The sequence below is a fragment of the Anabrus simplex genome, chromosome 8 (assembly GCF_040414725.1).
Source record: "Anabrus simplex isolate iqAnaSimp1 chromosome 8, ASM4041472v1, whole genome shotgun sequence".
NCBI lineage: Eukaryota > Metazoa > Arthropoda > Insecta > Orthoptera > Tettigoniidae > Anabrus > Anabrus simplex.
In genome coordinates this window covers 105,039,702-105,061,187 of record NC_090272.1, presented here as the reverse complement: position 1 = coordinate 105,061,187, position 21,486 = coordinate 105,039,702, and the positions used below count along the sequence as shown (strand labels likewise).

The following is a 21,486-nucleotide window of genomic DNA, read 5'->3' as shown; positions in this document are numbered from 1 at the left end:
GCTTTCTTTCTTTCTTTCTTTCTTTCTTTCTGTCTTTTTTTGCTTGAAATTACAAATGACTATAAGGATCCAGAAAACTACGAAAATGTATAAATGAATAGCCTTCAGTAATTATGAACAAAGGAAATGAAATATAAATATTGAAAAGAAAGATTTATGATTTTTGGCCTATCACTTGTGTTAACATGAGGATGAATGTAAATGGTGCTCAAACATGTCTCTTACCGAGCTCGATAGCTGCAGTCGCTTAAATGCGGCCCCACTGTCGGCAGCCCTGAAAATGGTTTTCCGTGGTTTCCCATTTTCACACCAGGCAAATGCTGGGGCTGTACCTTAATTAAGGCCACGGCCGCTTCCTTCCCACTCCTAGCCCTTCCCTATCCCATCGTCGCCATACGACCTATCTGTGTCGGTGCGGCGTAAAGCAATTAGCAAAAAAAAAAAAAAAAAAATGTCTCTTTCTCCAAGCGTAAGTCCCACTTCAAGGTTCTTGAGGTGAAATGTATTAAGGTAGCAGGGAATACACTGGTGGTTGTATGTATTCCTTTTCTCTTTGTCAGCTTCTGTTGGCTGTATCTCATCAGTCTCAAACCTGATAGTTGGATCGATTATATGATGCCCACTTTGTTTTGTTTTTTTAAACTATGTAGCTGTTCGACAAGTGCTACAAGTGGAGATGCTGTTAACTTCTTCATGGACAGCTACACTGGAATCTTTCGAGCACTTCCCCAGGATAGAACAAATTTTATGATGTTTAACAACTGTACAGACAAGACTTAAAAAGAAGAAAATATTCCAACTTTTATTAGTGGACTTAAAAAGTAGAAAATTTTTTGTCAAAACTTTTATTAGTGATACACGGCAGTACTGATATTGTCTTGGCAGTAAATAGAACGTCTCGTCTCATATTACATGGAATCTTATGCTCACGAATGACATTTCTTTTTACAGGAAAGAATTCGTTGACCTGTATGTGGATTTTCTCTTGAACTCTAGCGTGGAGAAGCATTTTTCAGCATTTTCTGGAGGATTTCACAAAGTATGTGGTGGACGTGTCCTAGAACTTTTTCATTCCCATGAGCTGATGGCTGTTGTTGTTGGTAAGTTCATAAAAGCTTTATTGCCATTCATGATTTTGTGTGATTTATTTTAAATTAAGCCAGTATTAACAGTATTATGTTGCTTCATTAAGGCAGTTGTTCTTGCTTCTTGTAAAAATCAAAATTAAAAGCAGTAAAACTTGTCAAAGATGGAATATGATTAAACTGTACAGTAGCGCTCAAAAGTATTTTGTAGGTAGCATTTGTACAAAATTCGTTTTAAGAGTTTAAATTACAAAACATCAGTTACCAAGGTAAACACCATATGTGTATTTGTGATCAATTTAGTTTTAACACAATTCTTATTTAAACATAACTACGGTACCTTAAAAAAATATAATGTTATAGATCAAAAGGACAGTAAACCCCTACTTAGCATTTTTACAGTGACCTGAATTTTTTAGCAACTAATCAGACAAAACTTTAAAAATTATTCCCACTTTCATTAGTGATATGTGAAAATGCTAATTTTGTCTTGGCACTAAATAGAACATGTTGTCTCATATTACATGGAATCTTATGTTCACAAATGACATTTTTTTTTTACAGGAAAGAATTTGTTGACCTTAAATCAAGGTTTCAGTAGAAAGCAAATATTTTCCAGGAATCTTTGCCTGTGTTAACATAAATTGCTGCGTTATACATTATTTACATAATGACAGCCATAAAATAAGGAGAAATCTACTCTACACATCCTTGTACTGTTTGTGCTGAAGATTACTTTTGTGTTAAACTGCCCCTGCTATCTAAGTAAGAAACCTTATTGCATCATAACTAACTTTGGTTCAGATATTTCTTTGTAAATAAATTTTTAAAAAAGGCTTGGGTACAGTCTAACAAATTTGTTCCTTTGCACTATCATCAGATTAATACACGTATGCTATGGATGGTGATCCAACCGAGCAGAGGAGGGGTGGTCGCGACTGTGGTATGGCTCTATGCCTCTGCATTCAAGAGACGGAGAGGTGCTAGTCCCCATCATCGGCTGTCCTGAGAATGGTTTTCTGTAGTTTTCCATTCTCCTGTACTAAGGCAAATGCAGGCACAGTTCCTAGTATAGGCCACGGCCGCCGACCCTCTCAATTTCTCTGAACATCTGTTTGCCTTGGTCTCCTATCTCTCGGTTGGTTAAGAAATTGTTTCCTGTATTATTTAGGAATATGTTTGCCGTTTTTCCTGATAATGGTGAGTCCATGTTTAATCCTTCCTTCTGACAATAGATTTTGTTGTTGAAAGCAAAACTGTTTCGGTTTAAGGTTGTTCTTATAAGATTAGATACAATTTTCCATAAAAGTTGGAAAAGATGCCACACTCGCACAAAAATACATTAAAATCGGTATGAAACAGCTATCGGTTTGTTCTAACATTTTTGCAGATGTTTTCCATACAGCTGGTTACTCATTAGTATGGTATTTTCTAATTTTGATAGTCCGTGAACATGCATGTTTAATTTCATTCTTAAAAATTGTAATATATGCCACCAGAGGCTTCCTTGGTAAACGTTTCAGTTTTCATAATTCAGACAGTCACATAACCTAACTTTACTGCGCACATGTTTGGAAAACATATTTCAAGCCCCTATAGGATAATGATATCCTTTTCACTATAAATTTACATGGAAAATATAATCAGATGTGAGAGTACATAACCTGACCTCTGAAATCAGTGATGCACACCACTATATGTTGAGAAGAAGTATCGCATTCTTATTTTATATCAGTACTTAGTGTTAAAATTAAGCAATTGTTTACTTCAGTCTTTATTTATAAGGAGTTTGCAACTGCTGTAGACCATATTATTTCTGTGTATTGCAAAAGCATGTTCTCCCAATCTTTATTTACACTTGTCGGATTTGTGGGTATTATTAATCGATGTTGGCTAGTTGTTTTACGTCGCACCGACACAGATAGGTCTTACGGCGACGATGGGACAGGAAAGGGCTAGTAGTGGGAAGGAAGCGGCCGTGGCCTTAATTAAGGTACAGCCCCAGCATTTGCCTGGTGTGAAAATGGGAAACCACGGAAAACCATTTTCAGGGCTGCCGACAGTGGGGTTCGAACCTACTATCTCCCGAATACTGGACACTGGCCGCAATTAAGCGACTGCAGCTATCGAGCTCTGTAATCGATGTTGGCAGCACCTTTGAATGTCTGTTGGTGATGGCTCGCTTGTGCATGCAGCGAGGAATCGGTACGAAAGATGATCAGTCGCATTCGATAAAAATGCTGCTTGAGTCGAGTGTGTGATATTGATAACGGAAAAAACTAATATGCCCAAATTTAATCATAATAATGTGTGAATCGGTGGAAGGCTTTTCGTTGTTACCAAAGGATACTGCACAGATTAATATAGGAATTTTTGAAGGGCATAACAATATTATCACAATGGGGTTCTCTTGTAGTGTACTGTAGCGGGCGCAGTTGGATGTGTATGTGAGCCCGACCTCTTGCTTCAGCGCTAAGCGCCCGCACACGAAGTTCCTGTTATGCCTTGGATCATCCTTAGCAAGCTTATGATGTCTCTTTCATAGATTCTTAATGCCTTAACCATAACGAATAGAAATAAATGTTTCCGAATTTTAATGCAGGTTTTGTTCTAATATTAATTACGTTAAATTAAATATAAAATTATATTGCTCTCATGGAGTAATTTTTGGGACTAGAAATTTCTCACGTTAAATGCGGGTTTGTGCAAAACCAGAGTTATACTCTATTTTATAGATAGACCAATACATCAAAACACAAAAGCATTGTCAGATGCTGAGGTAAATATTTAATACTTCATTTTGTATCTGTGATTGCTGGTAATAGCAGCACATCTTCGTGGCATAGAATCCACAAGCTTCTGCAGATGAAAGGTTGGTCCATCCCTCTAGTAAAGCAGCAGGGAACTGATTCTTATTCAAACGTACACTTTGGTCCAGTCTCTCCCAGATGTGTTCAGTGGCGAGTCAGTAACTTCCCTCCCAACCACTACAGCACAGTGCGACTATCTCAGAGTCCAGTCAGAAGGCAACGGTGAATAATCAATGATTTACTCACTGACTTACTTTTTTACAAACTTTAGTTTATTCTCTGCCTAATCAATACATTGCTTATATGTCACTCACTGACTTTCTGTACACTTTCCTTGATGCATTTCTATCTTTGCTGTTAGCAGCAGACATCATATGGATTACCCTGATAAAAGCCATTGAAACTTGGCTGAAAGCTCAGTTTTTTGTTAAAGATTTGGTAAATATACAAGTTGTTGTGGTCATCAGTCCCTAGACTGTTTTGAGGTTGCTGTCCATGCCACCCTATCATGTACTAACCTTTTCATTTTCACATAACTATTCCATCCTACATCTGCCCTAATATGCTTGTCATATTTGTGCTTCGGCCTACCTCTGCTGTTCTTACTACCTACACTTCCCTAAAAACCAACCGAACAAGTCCTAGGTGTCTTGAGATGTGTCCTGTGATTCTATCTCTCCTTCTAGTCAAATTTAGCCAAAGCGATCTCCTCTCATTAATTCGATCCAGTATCTCTTCATTCGTGACTTGATCTACCCATCTTACCTTCAGAATTTTTCTGCAACATGACGTTTCAAATACTGTGCCATTGATGCTTTCACGGCCTGTACTTATAGACAAATGGATGATGATGATATATAAACTGTGTTTGGCACCGTTACTAATGTATGATCATACATTTTTGTGATCTGGACAGAAGGTCCAAAGAAACTTCATGTATTTCTAAACCACCTAAATCAGCAACATCCTTCAATTAAATTCACTATGGAGATGGTATCAGATGGATGCTTTCCTTTCTTGGATGTTGTTGTAAGAAACCGGACGGCTCCTTAGGACATACCATCTATCGTAAGCCTACCCACACAGATCGCTATCATCAAGCAGATTCTCACCATCATCCAACACAAAAATAAGGCATGCTCACGACTCTCACCAAGAGATTCACAACTAAGTATTTTTTATTTTCCACCTTGTCGATACACTTAATTGCTTAAGGCAACTTATTGGTTAAAAGTGGTACTTGTTTCATATATTATCAACATCTTCAGCCACATAACACTGTTTAGATGAAACGTTCATATATTGTCAAAGTATCAATGTTTTAGAGGAAGTGTCCCTCTTGAAATTGTTAGGATTTCTATGTATTTTCACAGCTTTCCGTATAATCCTGAACCTGTAGTGTCTAGTGTGGGTAAGAGCTTGTGCCAACACAATATAAAAACCGTGTGTGGCACAGACACTAAAATTACTCACAGTCTGGGTAAAACCAAGGACAAATTGTCCCCACTTTGACATCCTGGGGTATACGAAATTCCGTGTCCTTGTGGCAAGGTATATATTGGCCAAACATGCCAGTCCATTGGTACTCATATCAAGGAACATGAACGAAATATTCGTCTCAACCAGCCAGACAAATCAGCAATAGCTGAGCACGCTCTATCATCAGGTCATGATATGTTCCAAGATGCTCGACCTCTTACCCACATTAGACACGAAAAGCTGTGAAAATACAGAGAAATCCCAACAATTTCAAGAGGGACACTGGCTATCTATTAAGTAAGACGTGGTTGCCAGCCATTAAGGATTTACGTAGGTACAGTACTTCCCTTCCCTGTCCCTTCACTATTGTTATTTTGTTTTGGTGTTTTCCAAATTTGCACGTTCCTCAGCACCAGATGTTTCATTCCAGGCTTGTGTCGGTGTCATACTTTCATATGTGTGTACACATGTTATGCGACTCCCTCTCAGACTGATTCTGAAGGTTCAGTCAGCTTCTGCTTTGAACGCTAGCGCTGTACCGCGTCCGGTGAGCCATCTGGTGACGAATGAACTAACCATTTCCACTTCTATTATAACATCTAAATTCAAACCTCATTCTTTGAGAAGCCTTCCTCGTGAACAGACGAGGTATTCTTCTGAAGACGCAGAGCAAAATTCTCTGCAAAACAAAGAGTTTCACCTTATTTTCTTGGCACGCCATAAGCCCAAAAGCCTATATCATGTTTATTTCAAATACTTCTATTCTCTTTCTTTCTGAGCTAGTTATCATCCATGTCTCACTTCCATACAATGCAATGCTCTGGACAAAAGTCTTCAAAAACATCTTTCTAATTTCTATAGCAGAGTTGGAAGTGAGCAAATGGTTTCTGGTAGAGGTGGGGAGAAAGAAACGTCACTGGTACTCTAGAACGATGACACTCTTGTCGCCGTCACGGGTTGTGACTGAATTCTGAATGTAACAGTTTTCTGTATTTTGTCGCGAACGTGTGACTGGTAACGATTTCTCGGAGGTGCTACATTCGCTTGGCGTATCAGGTACCACTATAAAGGGTCCGTTATTAGACATTATAAATTTTCTAGCTAACTCATTCCTGGTTGCCAGTGTTTCGCCCCATTGTACGAAGTTGAGCTCATCATTTGGTAAATAGCACACCCACCAGGACGCATGGCTAGTGTGTACCATGGAGGCCACTGCGTAGGCTGCTTGGAGCCACTGGCAGTGCCAATGCACTATGAGAGACTTTGCACTAGAACGAGTTGCAGCTCATGTTGTTTCTTGCTGTCAATATATTTTCAGTCATGGCTTGGTCATGACATTCCAATTTATATTTGTCTCGCGTCACATTCAACCAAAGCGTGCCCTCGTGTTATTGCTCTTGTGACTGACGGTGGAAATTGCGAATATTTTATTTCTGTGATCGTTTTCAGAGTTTATTTCATGGTGGTTTAAGTCTTAGTTATTGGTTCTGAAGTGGCTTATTGGTGTAAAACAGTGTGTAACATGGAAAAGCTTATGAAGACTAAAACAAGCAAACTATGGCCCTATTTTACCCCCTTTAATCACCAAGGATAATGTGGTAAAGTTCAATATGTGCCAGCAAAAAATCTCGTACAGGACATCAACCTCCAGTTTAAGAAAACACATGGAAAGAATAACAACATTAAATTTGTCGGGACCTGCAGTTGTAGCCAAGGCAAATGTTCCCATCTCAACACGAGTCCATGAAGTGGATATTTCCGATATTATAACGGAAGGTAAGTTCTAGTATTATTTATTGTGAGAAGAAGACTTTTTATGAAAAAACCACATTGTCCCCACCTCCACCGATCACTTTCTTTCTTTCTTTCTTTCTTTCTTTCTTTCTTTCTTTCTTTCTTTCTGAAAGTTCATACTATTTTCGGAAGGCTTATCAGAGACTGATCATCTTACTCACATACTTCCTGTGAGGCAATAGAGATGTGTAATTTTTAGCCTTGTAGCCTCGTTATAGCAACAGTCGGGCTTTGAGACAATAAGTGTTATAAATATATCATAGTATTGTATTGTGCAAGACATGTAGAATAAGCTCTTTTGACCAATTGTATCTCCTGATTTCTCCTGATTTTTCCTGATTTTCATATCAAAATCTCCTGATTTTTGGTTTTGTAAAGTTGGCAGGTATGATAATCAAAAGGAATTCAGTAAAATATTGATTTACTGTATGTTCATCATCTGTCTTGCAGTCTAACCCAATGTGCTTGGCTCCAGTTAACCTTCACAGTAGCTATGTGCATCTTTCACACAGTTATGAGACTTAATCCAGATATTTTAAATTGTATAAGTAATGTCCCTGCTCGCCTGTTAGTGGGGATGTAAAATCCATCCACTGTATTTCCTTCCTATCAAAGAGGTGACTAAGAGGGTATCTGACCTCTCTCGATGGTGATGGTATGATATTTATAAGACATAGCGAGTTTTTTGTTTTCACGCTCATATGTCCCTTCTGTTGCCTTTACTGGTACCTTCATTCTTTGTAGTGACAGACTTCTTCCCTTTTACTTTTCATTACAGTGAAGAGAGGATGGTTGCCCTGGTGTACTCCGCCTTAAAGTAACTACTACTACCACCATAAATATGTGTCCTCTTCATGGCCCATTAGTGTTTATGGTAATGGCTTGAGTCCTTATTGAAATAGAAGTCAGGGTGTGTTGTTTTCCTGTACACTGGGTTTAGTGGTAAGGTTCCCCCCTAACGAGCATATCCAGGTATAGCCCCACTCCCCACTTCTCTCCCCATTGAGAAGTGGATCTGTGGGTGAATACTGTTCAAATACTTGATAATATCTAGCAAAATTTCTTCACAATATGTCGTTTGGAAAAAAGTATCACTCCCTTAGCAGAACCATCTGGTTTGACATGTCTGTGACTATACACAAGACCTCTAATGGCTGCTACCTTTATAAACACAAGAATATTTTATTTTTTTTACTTTGCACTGACTCAGAAACTTCTTACAGCAACAATACCACAAGCAAACAAACCCAGCATTTGCCCACAAGTAACAGGACTTGCTTTTCAGTGCAGGTGTATATGGTACTCCCTATTTATGCAGGATAATTTACATCAGCACAATTTGAAATGGCTTTAGAAATGGAAGATCATCATCCCCAGAGAAAAGATATAGGAAGTCATGAAGCAGGAATGAATTGGAAAATGAATGATCAAATACATGCAAACATGTACAACAATTGTTGCAACAGTACCATAATCTTGTAGGTATGACAGAATGGTTTGGGAATGTAACTGGAGTAAAACAGGGAATTCTGCTGTTGCCATTGTTGTTTATAATGGTAATTGATGAAGTTATAAAGGAGACAAAAGAAATGTGTAAGAACAGGGAGTTGAAAGTGATGATGTTTACAGTGACTTTGTGGTATGGGGAGCAAATGAAGAAGTACGAGATCATTCGGACATGCCGAATGTGTATAAGATTGGTACTTATGGAATGATTGTAAGTGTGGATAAATGTAAGATATAGTGTTGAGTGGAAGAAAGATACCGGAATATTACTATAAAACTTGCGAGGAAGAGGCCTTGAAATTGTGAAAATCTTGAACCATACCCCTCCCTCACTAATGATATACGATGGAATACATAATACACTACGGGAGATTCGAGGGCATGGATCCCGACCAGGAAAGGCAGATAACGGCCCCGAACTGGAGATGTCCCTCATTAATAATGCATGACAAGAAAGTAACTAACTAATAGCAATGAAATACAAATAAAATTGAATGAGGGTTTATTTATATAAACATATCAGAAAAAAAAATTAAAATGAAGCCACCAATGAAAATTAAACAATAAAAGCATACATACTTTTGTCCTTCAGGTTTGTGAGAGGTAGTATTGCAAGTCTGCGAGCACAGCATATCTCAAACATCAATATAAATAATACCTTACAACATGCTCACTATGTGAATGATTGTTCCACAACATATTTAAATATCTTGAAAAGAAAACAAACCACACGGATATTGTTTGGTCGTTTCTTTCTACGAGGTAAATTACATTTTTATTTGCAAGCATTAATCAAGCCTCCACCATCATCATGACAACAATAGCCATTACTAAGATAAAGGATTACAAAGCATCGTGGAGTAGAGCAAATCCAGATATGAAGGAAGTATGCAGGTATCGGGATGGCCGAGGATGGAACATCTCGCGGAATAATACATAAGGCAAAGAGAATCAGGTGTGCGCATCACCCGTATTTGAAATAAACAATAATGGCGGCCACGAGAGCAAGCAAAAACGGTCAATATATATAGACCAAGGGAAATTAATAAACATCGTACTTGAAGCGAAAACCAAGTACGGAAGGATTAAAGAAAAGAAATATTAACTGACCAATACAACATCTTTTTACTCCTCGCTCGCGTTCACACACACACACACACACACACACAAACATTCACCCATTATCGGTATCGGGCAACAATAGGGCCAATAAACTGGTTCAAAAACAGATCCCAAACACATGTAATATGACTCACCTGGTCATAAGTAAAGGCCACTTACACGACGGAGTGACATGCAGAACGCAAATATTTCATGAACAGGATGATATGGACCCATGGTTCACGTATAAGTCCACCAACTTACGCATTAGGTAAGACTCGAATGGATCTCCGTGTTGACACCCACAGCATACTTGCGTTTGGTGGCAAAATACATCACAATACCATGCACATAATCAGAATTTTTCGCAGAGACCCAGTTACCACATCACCACCATCACAATAATGTCTTGAAGCACACAGCCCATTCATATCACAGAGCAAAAAGGCGTATACCAATCGGTTACGATTTAAGCCACAAGAAATAGCCATGAGATAAACATAAAATAAAAGTGAAAACACAGCTCACAGCACCTGCAGTATAAGCTGATAAATTAAAAACCCGAATGGGAGTACAGGCAGAGTTTAAACCTAATGAAAACCCATTTGTAATTGAGAAACGCCACACCGATCAGAGGTGACTCCATCTTTGTATTCCTCGCGTCATCACAACAAATATATCAAGTCAAGGTGATAAAGTCAAAGACTCGCCGAAAGAAGGGCCATCCGTGTTCAGAGCAGGGTGCTGCCCTCTGCGGTACAGTTTGGGAAATAGTTTAGTCAGTCAATCAAGATTTGATACAAACTCTTAGCAACTACGGGAAAGGTTACATATTATGAACATGCTAAACGAGCATGTTTCATCATCACACAGCCTCCTTTATAATGTGTCTTCTCTTGGTGATCAGGCAAGAGACACATTTTAAAATGAGACCCAAAGCTTATAATCAATGTGTGCACACATCTATACACTAAAGAACCTTAAAATCTAGCTAAAACTACACAAGACATGTATAGGTACAAGAAATGTACACAGCCACGTATTATGAAATTCGGCTCACCTCACTTTGAGGTTCAGTACTTTCTTGAATAATAACAACACGCTGAATTAATCAGTCTGTCCCTTTTTTTCTCTTTACACAATTTATTTCATGTCTTCTCGTGTGAGCGTCAAGTAGCCGAGGGAAAGAGATTAAGAGTCCTCTCTTCTCCAAGGAATTTGCACTCATTTCGTCTTATCTCCAACCAACGACATCCGATTTTCTTTCCGGTCTCTCCTTTTCCTCATTATTATTATCCCTGAAAGAAAAGGAATATTAGAAGATTGCCAATTTTGTTACAGGCAAAGAGAACATGTACAAGTATTAAAATATAATGACAAATAGATGAAGTATTATTGGCTCCGTCGATGATAAGCTTTTAACAAAGATACGTGAACCTTACTGAATTTGTTACTTGTCAGATCCTGTAATTCAACGGTGACAGGTCCCAGGAACCTTACACTCTCTTTGGGGCCTGACCATTTATGACACAGTTTGGTGGCGACCTGGTTGGCTGTTTAACTTGTAGGAAACATTTTTACCACCGCCAAGTCTCCAACTTGTAGCGTGAACTCTATTCTCCCCCGGTTGAATCTGTCAGCCACCCTGGAGTAAGTGAGCAACGGCTTTGTTCCATTTCTGTTCAATCTCCATGTTCCTCGACGGCTCACACAGATACTCGATATTCCATTTCAACTCCAGCGGGTCGGCCAGATTTCTACCAATGAATAATTCTGCCGGGCTGCGGCGATGGGACTCGTGGACTGCGCTGTTGAAGGCTAAAACAAAAAAATCTAAATTATCCTCCCAGGTCCGTTGATCAGGCTATGATAAGCACTCAGGCAGGCCTTAAGATTGCGATGAAATCTCTCGACGTGTAAAGGCTTGAGATAGTGGGGGCTCAGAAAAACATGCTTCACTCCCCATCCGAAACACAGATGACGGAATTTATTGCTGCTGAATGTAGACGCATTGTCAGTTACTAACACTTTCGGGGGGCCATATACTCCAAAGATATGCTGAGACAGAAGGCGAATGGCGCTGACAGAGTTAATTTTACGAACCGGGAACAACCATACGAATTTAGAAAAAGCGTCAACTACCGACAGAATTCCGATGTTGCCATTTTTTGATTTTGTGAGAGGACCGAAATAATCCACAAATAACTTTTCCCCTGGGTACATTGCAACATCAGCGGAATGAAGACCAGTTTGACAGGATTGTGCAGGTTTGCACCATTGGCATATGTCGCAGCTCCTCACATATTCGAGTACGTCCTTTTTGAGATTCGGCGAAAAGAAATCGCGAAAGATACGCTGCAATGTTTTATACTAACCAATATGAGCGCCCAGATAAGAATCGTGGTGATAATGCAACATCATGGACCTTAATTTCACTGGAATGTAAATCTTGTCCTTCCCGTTCTTGCGGTTGCGATGAACCAACAATCCACGTTTGACACTGAACGACTTGTCTCGAAGAGACCCATCAGCGATTCCTTTTAACAAATCCAGACACTCACTGTAATCTTTTTGATGTTCTGAAATATCAGTGAAAGACCAGGGATAATTTTGTAGGATATTGACACTCTCAACACTGTCTGCAGACGGTCTTCCTCTGACTCGACCTCGCTCTCCTTTACCCCCATAAAACATACGCGACAGACAATCGGCCACGACATTTTCTTTACCACGTACATGTACAACAGTAAATTGGTAGGCTGACAGCCGGTGGATCCACCTAGCCGTGCGACCAAGACGCTTGACATTCGCGCTCATCCACGATAGGGCTTGATTGTCCGTACGGACGAAGAAATGACGATGCTCCAAGTAAGATCGGAATTTTTCAACCCCTAAGACCATGGCCAGACATTCTTCCTCATAAATTGAGTACTTCAATTCAGCTCCACGCAATAGCTTGCTAAAATACGCAATGGGAGCAAGCTTCCCGTCCTGGTCAGACTGGTTAAGAACGATAGATACGGCGACTTCGCTAGAGTCACATTGCAGGACAAAATCACGAGTGAAATCAGGACTGAGGAGGACCGGGGCTTCACAAAGGGCCTTTTTCAGCAGATCGAAAGCATGGGCTTGGGGTTCATCCCAGACGAAGCGACAGTTTTTTCTTTTCAAAAGGTTTAAGGGGGCCGAAATTTGGGAGAAATTTTTGATGAAGCGACTGTAGAAGCCGACCATACCGAAGAATCTTCTCATGCCATGGACATTCTTAGACCGAGGAAACTCTTGGATACATTTAACCCAGTCGGGGTTCACAGCGATTCCGGAATCAGAGATGACATGACCAAGAAAATTCAAATGTCTGGATCAAAGAGAAACCTTTTTCGGGTTAAGTGTGAATCCGTGCTTTCGCAAGCGAGTGAAAACCATGCAGATGAGCCAGGTGTTCGTCAAAGGTAGGAGAGAAAATTGAAGACGTAGGAAAATTTTAGATCTCCGAAGATCGAATCCATAACACGGCTGAGCGCTTGGCCACCAATAGAATTACCCATCGGCACTTTATTAAACTCAAACAGGCCAAAAGGAGTGGCGAAGGCAGTGCAAGGGCGACTTTTAAGGTTTAAGGGAATTTGGTAATATGCCGAATTGAAATCGGAAACGGTGAAGAACCTTGCGCCATGAAAATGTTGAAATGCACTTTTAGTGGTGGGGAACGGGAATATGTCAAAGACGATATTCTTATTTGTCTTACAATAATCCAAAATGAACCTGAATTTACCGTCCTTTTTGGGGACAAGGAAGGAGGGGGGCTACTGTAAGGTGACTTGGAGGGACTGATGACCTTCTTTTCCAACAGGTCGTTGACACAAATCTCGCATGGCGGACAACTTCGGGGGCGAACAACTGAACGGAGGGGATCTCACAGGTGCATCATCTTTGTGTTCAATGGAGTATGAAAAATTTTTAACATACCCTAAATCAGCGGTTAAAACATCAGAAAATTCTTCTAACAATCCGTTCAACATAAGGCTTTGGTTGTCAGTGAGGTTGCACGAGGTGTTGGGTAGTTGGGATTGCAATAGGGTACATACAGTGGCACGTGGGAAAGGGGCTTCTAAGGGGTAACCTACGCCCGATTTAAACCGAAAGGCAAAGGTCCGAGTAATAAAATCGATAGACAGGCCAGTAGCGAGCATGAAGTCAGTTCCTAAGATAATTGGCACAGACAGGTCTGGAACAACATTAAACATCCAATCCCATGACAAATGAATTTTAATGTGACATACAACTTGGCCCATGGGACATACCTGACGGCCATCAGCAGACATGAATTTTCCCACGTTTTCACAGGCTGACAGATACGTTAAATTGATGGAAGATACAAGGGATTGGTTGGTGAATGAAACACACGACCCAGTATCCAACAAGGCATAGAATATGTGCGATCCAACAAAAATCATGGCCCAGGGTGTAGACGAGCGGAGGCCCCAGATCCTTTCACGAACACCCACATCAGGCGCCAACGACGGTCCATCACACCAGCGCGCCTTTAGTTTCCCTGCTTAGGGTTTTATCGAGCACACACGTGCTGAGTAACACCAGTAAGACCACAATTAAAACATTTAAGAGGACTCTTAGACCAGCAATACTTCGAAATATGCCCCAGTTTCCCACAATTCCAGCATTTTCTTGCAGTAGTGTCGCTTATGATAGTCGGGTTAGAGGGTTGAATGGCATTGATACAGCGCCGAGGTGCGGATACAAAGCCGGACTTGCGATCGGGACTGCCACAGGGGCGAGATGAAGAAGGGGTTGCACCGAAGGAAACCGATTTGACGGGCGCACGACAGGCAACATCAGGAAATGAGCAGGAGGCGGACGGTACAATTTGTTCTGACTGACTGTCTATTTGAACTCACAACCTAAATTTATAATGTCTTCAACACAGTTGACTTGAGACCTTTTATTATATAATTTATAATCAGGGGCCAAATTTCGATAAAATTGGTCGAAGATTTCAAATTCAGGTACCTTAATGCTCAAGCGATTGAATAGGGTTAGAATGCCTGTGGCATAATCGTCGATTCCTTCCCCTACTCCCTGAGTCCTTCTAAAAATTTCTTGTTTCAAACAATAGTCCATGTCTGATAACCAAAATCACTGTTTAATGCGGGCAGCAAAATCGTCCCATGACTGAATACTGACTTTCACCAATCTGAACCATCTCAATGTTGGCCCTTCTAGCATTCCGGGGATGACGGGTACAAACAGACCAAGGGGTAGCGAGCTGCATTCGGTAATATCTTACACCCACTCTAAGAATTCAATGACGCTAGAACTATTGCCTTCTCCCGAAAAATTTAATTTCCATTTACGGACGACATCAAAGACAGGAGTCACATTAGCATTCGCATTTGGATCACAAGCAGGTCTAGAAATAGGGGAAATAGGCTCCACACGGTTCTGGTCGAGGGCACAATTTTGACACGCCATAGCATTTCCACGGTCAGGGCATCTTGCACTATCGTTATCAGACGCGAGCGAAGCATTGACTTCATCAGTATCCTCCCCTTTACCTCTCTCAGTATTGGTCATTGCCTTAGACAAAACTTCGGTATCTTTACGCATCTCTATCATTTTCTGACCCTCCAATAGCAATGAAATACGAATAAAATTGAATGAGGGTTTATTTATATAAACATATCAGAAAAAAAAATTAAAACGAAGCCACCAATGAAAATTAAACAATAAAAGCATACATACTTTTGTCCTTTAGGTTTGTGAGAGGTAGTATTGGAAGTCTGCGAGCACAGCATATCTCAAAGATCAATATAAATAACACGTTACGACGTGCTCACCATTTGAATGATAGTTCCACAACATATTTAAATATCTTGAAAAGAAAACAAACCATACGGATATTGTTCGGTCGTTTCTTTCTACGAGGTAAATTACATTTTTATTTGCAAGCATTAATCAAGCCTCCACCATCATCATGACAACAATAGCCATTACTAAGATAAAGGATTACAAAGCATCGTGGAGTAGAGCAAATCCAGATATGAAGGAGGTATGCAGGTATCGGGTGGGCCGAAAATGGAACATCTCGCGGAATAATACATAAGGCAAAGAGAATCAGGTGTGCGCATCACCCGTATTTGAAATAAACAATAATGGCGGCCACGAGAGCAAGCAAAAACGGTCAATATATATAGACCAAGGGAAATTAATAAACATCGTACTTGAAGCGAAAAACAAGTACGGAAGGATTAAAGAAAAGAAATATTAACTGACCAATACAACATCTTTTTACTCCTCGCTCGCGTTCACACACACACACACACACACACACACAAACACACACACACAAACACAAACATTCACCCATTATCGGTATCGGGCAACAATAGGGTCAAAAACCTCGTTCAAAAACAGATCCCAAACACATGTAATATGACTCACCTGGTCATAAGTAAAGGCCACTTATACGACGGAGTGACACGCACAACACAAATATTTCATGAACAGGATGATATGGACCCATGGTTCACATATAAGTCCACCAACTTACGCATTAGGTACGACTCAAATGGATCTCCGTGTCGACACCCACAGCATACTTGCATTTGGTGGCAAAATAATATCACAATACCGTGCACATAATCAGAATTTTTCCCAGAGACCCAGTTACCACATCACCACCATCACAATGTCATGAAGCACACAGCCCGTTCACATCACGGAGCAAAAAGGCGTATACCAATCAGTTACAATTTAAGCCACAAGAAATAGCCATGAGATAAACATAAAATAAAAGTGAAAACACAGCTCATAGTACCTGCAGTATAAGCTGATAAATTAAAAACCCGAATGGGAGTACAGGCAGAGTTTAAACCTAATGAAAACCCATTTGTAATTGAGAAACGCCACACCGATCAGAGATGACTCCATCTTTGTATTCCTCACGTCATCACCACAACAAATATATCAAGTCAAGGAGATAAAGTCAAAGACTCGCTGAAAGAAGGACCATCCGTGTTCAGAGCAGGGTGCTGCCCTCTGTGGTACAGTTTGGGAAATAGTTAAGTCAGTCAATCAAGATTTGATACAAACTCTTAGCAATTACAGGAAAGGTTACATATTATGAACATGCTAAACGAGCATGTTTCAATCTTCAGGTTCAGCATTTGTGAAGTGAACTGATGCAGGATTGGTCATAGATATAACTAAAAGGATACAGCAGTTGTAATCGTGCAAGCAAAGGGAAGGTTGTTGAGTGAGTGAGTGAGTGAGTGAGTGAGTGAGTGCTGATATGGGGATCTCAATAGAATTGTACCGGGCAACGATAGGTCATTGGCGCGGTAGAGGCAGGCCCACGAGGCACAACATTGACTGCAGTGCCGGACAGCAGGTGAGTCTGGCTTCAATTTTGATGGCTGCATCAGTGATGGCAGTCCTGTTGATCTTTGGAGGGGTCGAGATGAACTCTGGACCTGGTCCTGTTAGTACGGTTGGATGGGAAGAGATGGAGAAGATAAGGGAAATCGTTAAGGTCAAGCAGAACAAAAAGAAAATTGCTACGAGAACAGACCAGTGAACTAAAAAATGAGAGGAGGTAGTCAAGGTGTCAGAAATGGTGGTCCAAAATAATAAAGAAATATCAAGTTTGAGGGATAGGGTGAGAAGAATGGAAGAAGAGATAAAAGAACTGAAGTGGCAGGAGGAAAAGCGTCAACAGGAAACCCGGAAGAAAAATATTTTTATATATGGATTACCTGACGACACTAAAGAAGATCTGGTATCTGAAGTGCTTAAGCTAATAAACGAGAGGTTGAAGATCAGCTGCAGGGAAGCCGATATAGATGAGATTCAGAGAATGGGGAAGGCAAAAGGCAAGAGACCAGTGAAAGTGAGGTTCGTATCAACCCTATTAGTGAAGATTTTGTATAATACAAGCCGATTGACAGGTGAAAAATTATGGATCAAACAGGAGCTGGAGAAAGAAGCCTTTAGGAACCAGAAAACGCTACAGTTCCATCTGGGAAAAGCGAGGCATGCCGGATTAACTGCCTACATAAGGGGCAACAAATTAGTGGTAGGTGATGGCAAGTGTACTAGAACATGGGGGAGGGAGCAGTTAAAGAATATGTACAACATAGAGAGTACACTGGCCGATGAGGAAGGTGAATGCATGAAGCAGCTGAGATCAGCAGGATGCGGAGCAGTGAGCGGCGACCAAAAAGTGAATCAAAGAGGACAGAGAAAGGAAGAAGATGACGCAGGGACAACCAGTAGGGAGTGCAGCCATGGTGACCTGCAGCAGCTGTGTGCTGACTCCGCGAGACATGCAACACCGAAACTCAGACGTGTGAATCTGAAGGACTTCTGGCACAGAAAAAGTCATTTAAACGAGGGTGGACTCGATAGGGAATGTGTTGAAACACTAGATGAGAACTCTGATGAAGTGGGTGTCGCTAGGATTATGAGGTCCAAGACGGGCAGCCAGAGTTAGGGGTAGGGGAGGAAGAAATAACTAGAGATAAACAGTAGGGTGCATCAATATTGAAGAACTTAAAAGTAAGTTACAAAATGAATCTTTTAAAGAGTTGTTACAAAGCTTGCATATCATCGCGTGTGTTGAAACCTGGATTCCACCAAAAAGTAAGGTAGATGCAGAACAGTTTACGGTTGACTATAAGGCAAAAGAAAGATGTACCGGCAGGGGCAGGTATCTGGCTGGGATAATGGTTATGGTTAGGGAGGATTTGCAGACTGGAATAGACCATATTGAATCAGAAATGGAGGATATGATTTGGATTAAAATAAAGATGTACGATGAGAGTGAGCGAGATGTATGTATCGGTTTTGTCTACAACCGGTGAATATATTCTCAAGCTGACATTGAATCACAGTACTGTTACACAATGCATGGGCTTGTAAATGCACCCACACCAGGATTACTTGATTGGGATTGACAAGATTTCTGGAGATATACTAAAGGCAGTGGGTTGGAATGGCATGCTGTATCTCAAGTATTTATTTAATTCCCCTAGTGTGTATGGCGCAATGGTGCACAGTTACATTTTAAATGCTCGTATGTAGATTTTGTAATCGTTATTTGCTTTATCATAAGATAGCAGGAAGAGGAAACTTTGGCTATACTTGCAGTTGTCTGTTAATGCCAAGAGATGTTGCACATAATCGCAGCCATTTATTTTTTTAAACTCTGCACACACATATTTCAAGCTTGTTTGTAAACATGGCAGGTCCTGGCAGAGTTGTTGGCGATGCAGAAATAGCTAATTTACTTGTTATTAATGGTGGGGAATGTAATTCTGCATGTGAGAGTAGTACAGAGGATGAATTTACTGTAACTCCAGTGAAGATGGTGATGCTGATAGCATAATTGATGATAATACGCCGAGAAATGCAAACACAGGGCATGATTACTACACTAAGGCCGGAATTACACCTACCAATTACTGGGCCGAGTCACTCGCTTTGTTACTCGGCCGAGTAACTTATTGAGGAGTAGTTGTGATTACACTAGGAAAAGATAGTGGATGAGTCAGTGCATTGAAACGTTTAAAGGGTGTGGGAACATGGTTATATGAAGTAGGAAAATGAAGAGTTTTTAAACGCTATTGCAACTTGATTATACCTGTCATAATAGAGGAAATCGAAGATGACATTAGCAACAACTATCTGGTACACCGAAGTCAGGTAAATTCATAGCTTCTATCAACTTGTGATAAGCAGCATCACGCATGTTTTTGGCTTTGTACACAGCAGATTTGAATTCTCATAAACGTTCGTGTGTTTTGTACTCGTGAATGAATTTTAACGTTGTTTCACAACTCCATTTAGCCATTGTCATTGAAGAAATCAAATCACAGCACGCCAGACAGCACAAGAACACTCCCTCATAATTGACTTGACTGATTACACTGACCTAATGAAGAGTGAGTGAAGCGCCGAGGTGAGTGGGCAGGTGGTGTGGGTATTTATTTGGCCGAGCAGTTGGGCCACGTTTCTATCCACTGTCTCGCCCAAATCATTTGCTCGCTACTAGGCCGAGTACTGACTGTACTTGTCACATTAGCGGAGTACTCGGCCGAATGCACTGTCTCGGCCAAATACTCGGTAATCTCATGTTTTAATCCGTATTGAAATCTGTTGATATACAATAATAAAGTTTTATTATGAATCCACCTGTTCAATACATTATAATGTTGTCACATTTAAAATAACTTCATTAGTTAAAAAAAGTTATATATGGGACATGTTTCGCTCCTTTATAGAGCATCATCAGCCAAATATGAATCTCGAATAATTGTTATTTACGTAAATAATGACTTAAGAACTATTAGAACATTTTTGACAAACTTAAAACTTATTCTATTAGAATATCATAAAATATAAAATCTTTGTATACATGGCTTAATTACATGTGCTTAATAGGAAGATACATTAAAATTATGGAAGAGAGAGTACTAAAATATAAAATAAAATAAAAATATATACTGTATATCATGTCCAAAATCTTAGAATGACGTGAAAATCAATCTTAGGAGCTAAATTTGAGGATTTTCTTGGCAATGAGATCTGGTAAAAAAGTTATTTATCCCTTGTGGATAAGAGTCTATAAAGATTCAAATTTATCGTCAATTTGATGATTGAACTTGTAACAGGATATATGTTGGTCTTCAAGAAATTTAAATGCTTGTTGTCATATGACCTCGGCGAATGCTGTTGAAAAGATATGTTCTTATAGATGTCAATGACCGTTCGTTGAACTAATGGATTTGATAAGGATGATTGAAAGGGACGTAAATCAACGTTTGTGTTGAAAGCTGCTGGTTGGTTTATCTTGTTGAATGTCTGTAACAAGAAAAGGAATCTTGTAAGTAATCGGAATTTGTGTTGCTAGTTAAGAGTGTGCTTCTAGAAACTTCACTTACCCCTCCAATTGCTGTTTGTCGGTTTGGAGTTTTCCGAGGTTATGTGGTGACTGTCTGTTCTGTGTCTACTTGTGTTGTAAGAGTGAGGTGGTGTGGGTTGAAGGGAGGGAGTAGAGGTAGGAGGAGAAATGTTTGTGGGTGTGGTTTTGGAAGGGGAATGTCTAGTAGGAGCGCAGGGAGGGGTTGAGTTCTTTAATGTTGGATGATTATTAGTTGTTTTGGGAATGAAAACTTTGGCAAAATTACTTTTTTCTAGATTAAGCGTCTTTAATAGTTTCGGTAATTGTTCGTGTAACGGATTTCTTATTTCAATTTCGTCATTTAAATTTTTTTCTTTATTGAAATACTGGTCTAAGTGGATATAAATATTTTCTAATTCTGTCATTAGTTTACCTTTTTCTATCTTCTTTATAATTTTTAGGTCTTTCTCTATGGTTGTAAATTGGTGGCCTGACTCTCTCATGTGAGCACTCATCGCAGAATATTTGTTGTGCTTTGTAGCATTAACGTGTTCTAAGTATCTTGTGAGAAAGTTACGGCCAGTTTGGCCAACATATGAACATTTACATTCTACACATGTTAATCTATAGATGCCAGAACTTAGATAAGGGTTATTGTTGGAATTTATACTATTGTGGTTGAAAAAAATGTTTCTGTTTGTATTTTGTGTTTTGAATGCTACATTCACATCTCGTTTTTTGATAGGATTAGTTATTTGAAAAATCGCTGGATTGGTGAATGTAAATGTTGCGA

At 39.9% G+C, this 21,486-nt stretch overlaps 1 protein-coding gene across 4 annotated transcripts in view; it reads left to right on the top strand.

The window, feature by feature from the left end:
* The window catches only part of Herc4 (HECT and RLD domain containing E3 ubiquitin ligase 4), a 362,042-nt gene that overhangs the window by 321,562 nt on the left and 18,994 nt on the right, over positions 1 to 21,486 (top strand). For all 4 annotated transcript variants that reach the window (XM_067152418.2, XM_067152419.2, XM_067152417.2 and 1 more), the window contains exon 20: positions 952 to 1,100. In XM_067152418.2, coding sequence (XP_067008519.1) covers positions 952 to 1,100 — 149 coding nt within the window. The remainder of the gene's footprint in view (positions 1 to 951; positions 1,101 to 21,486) is intronic.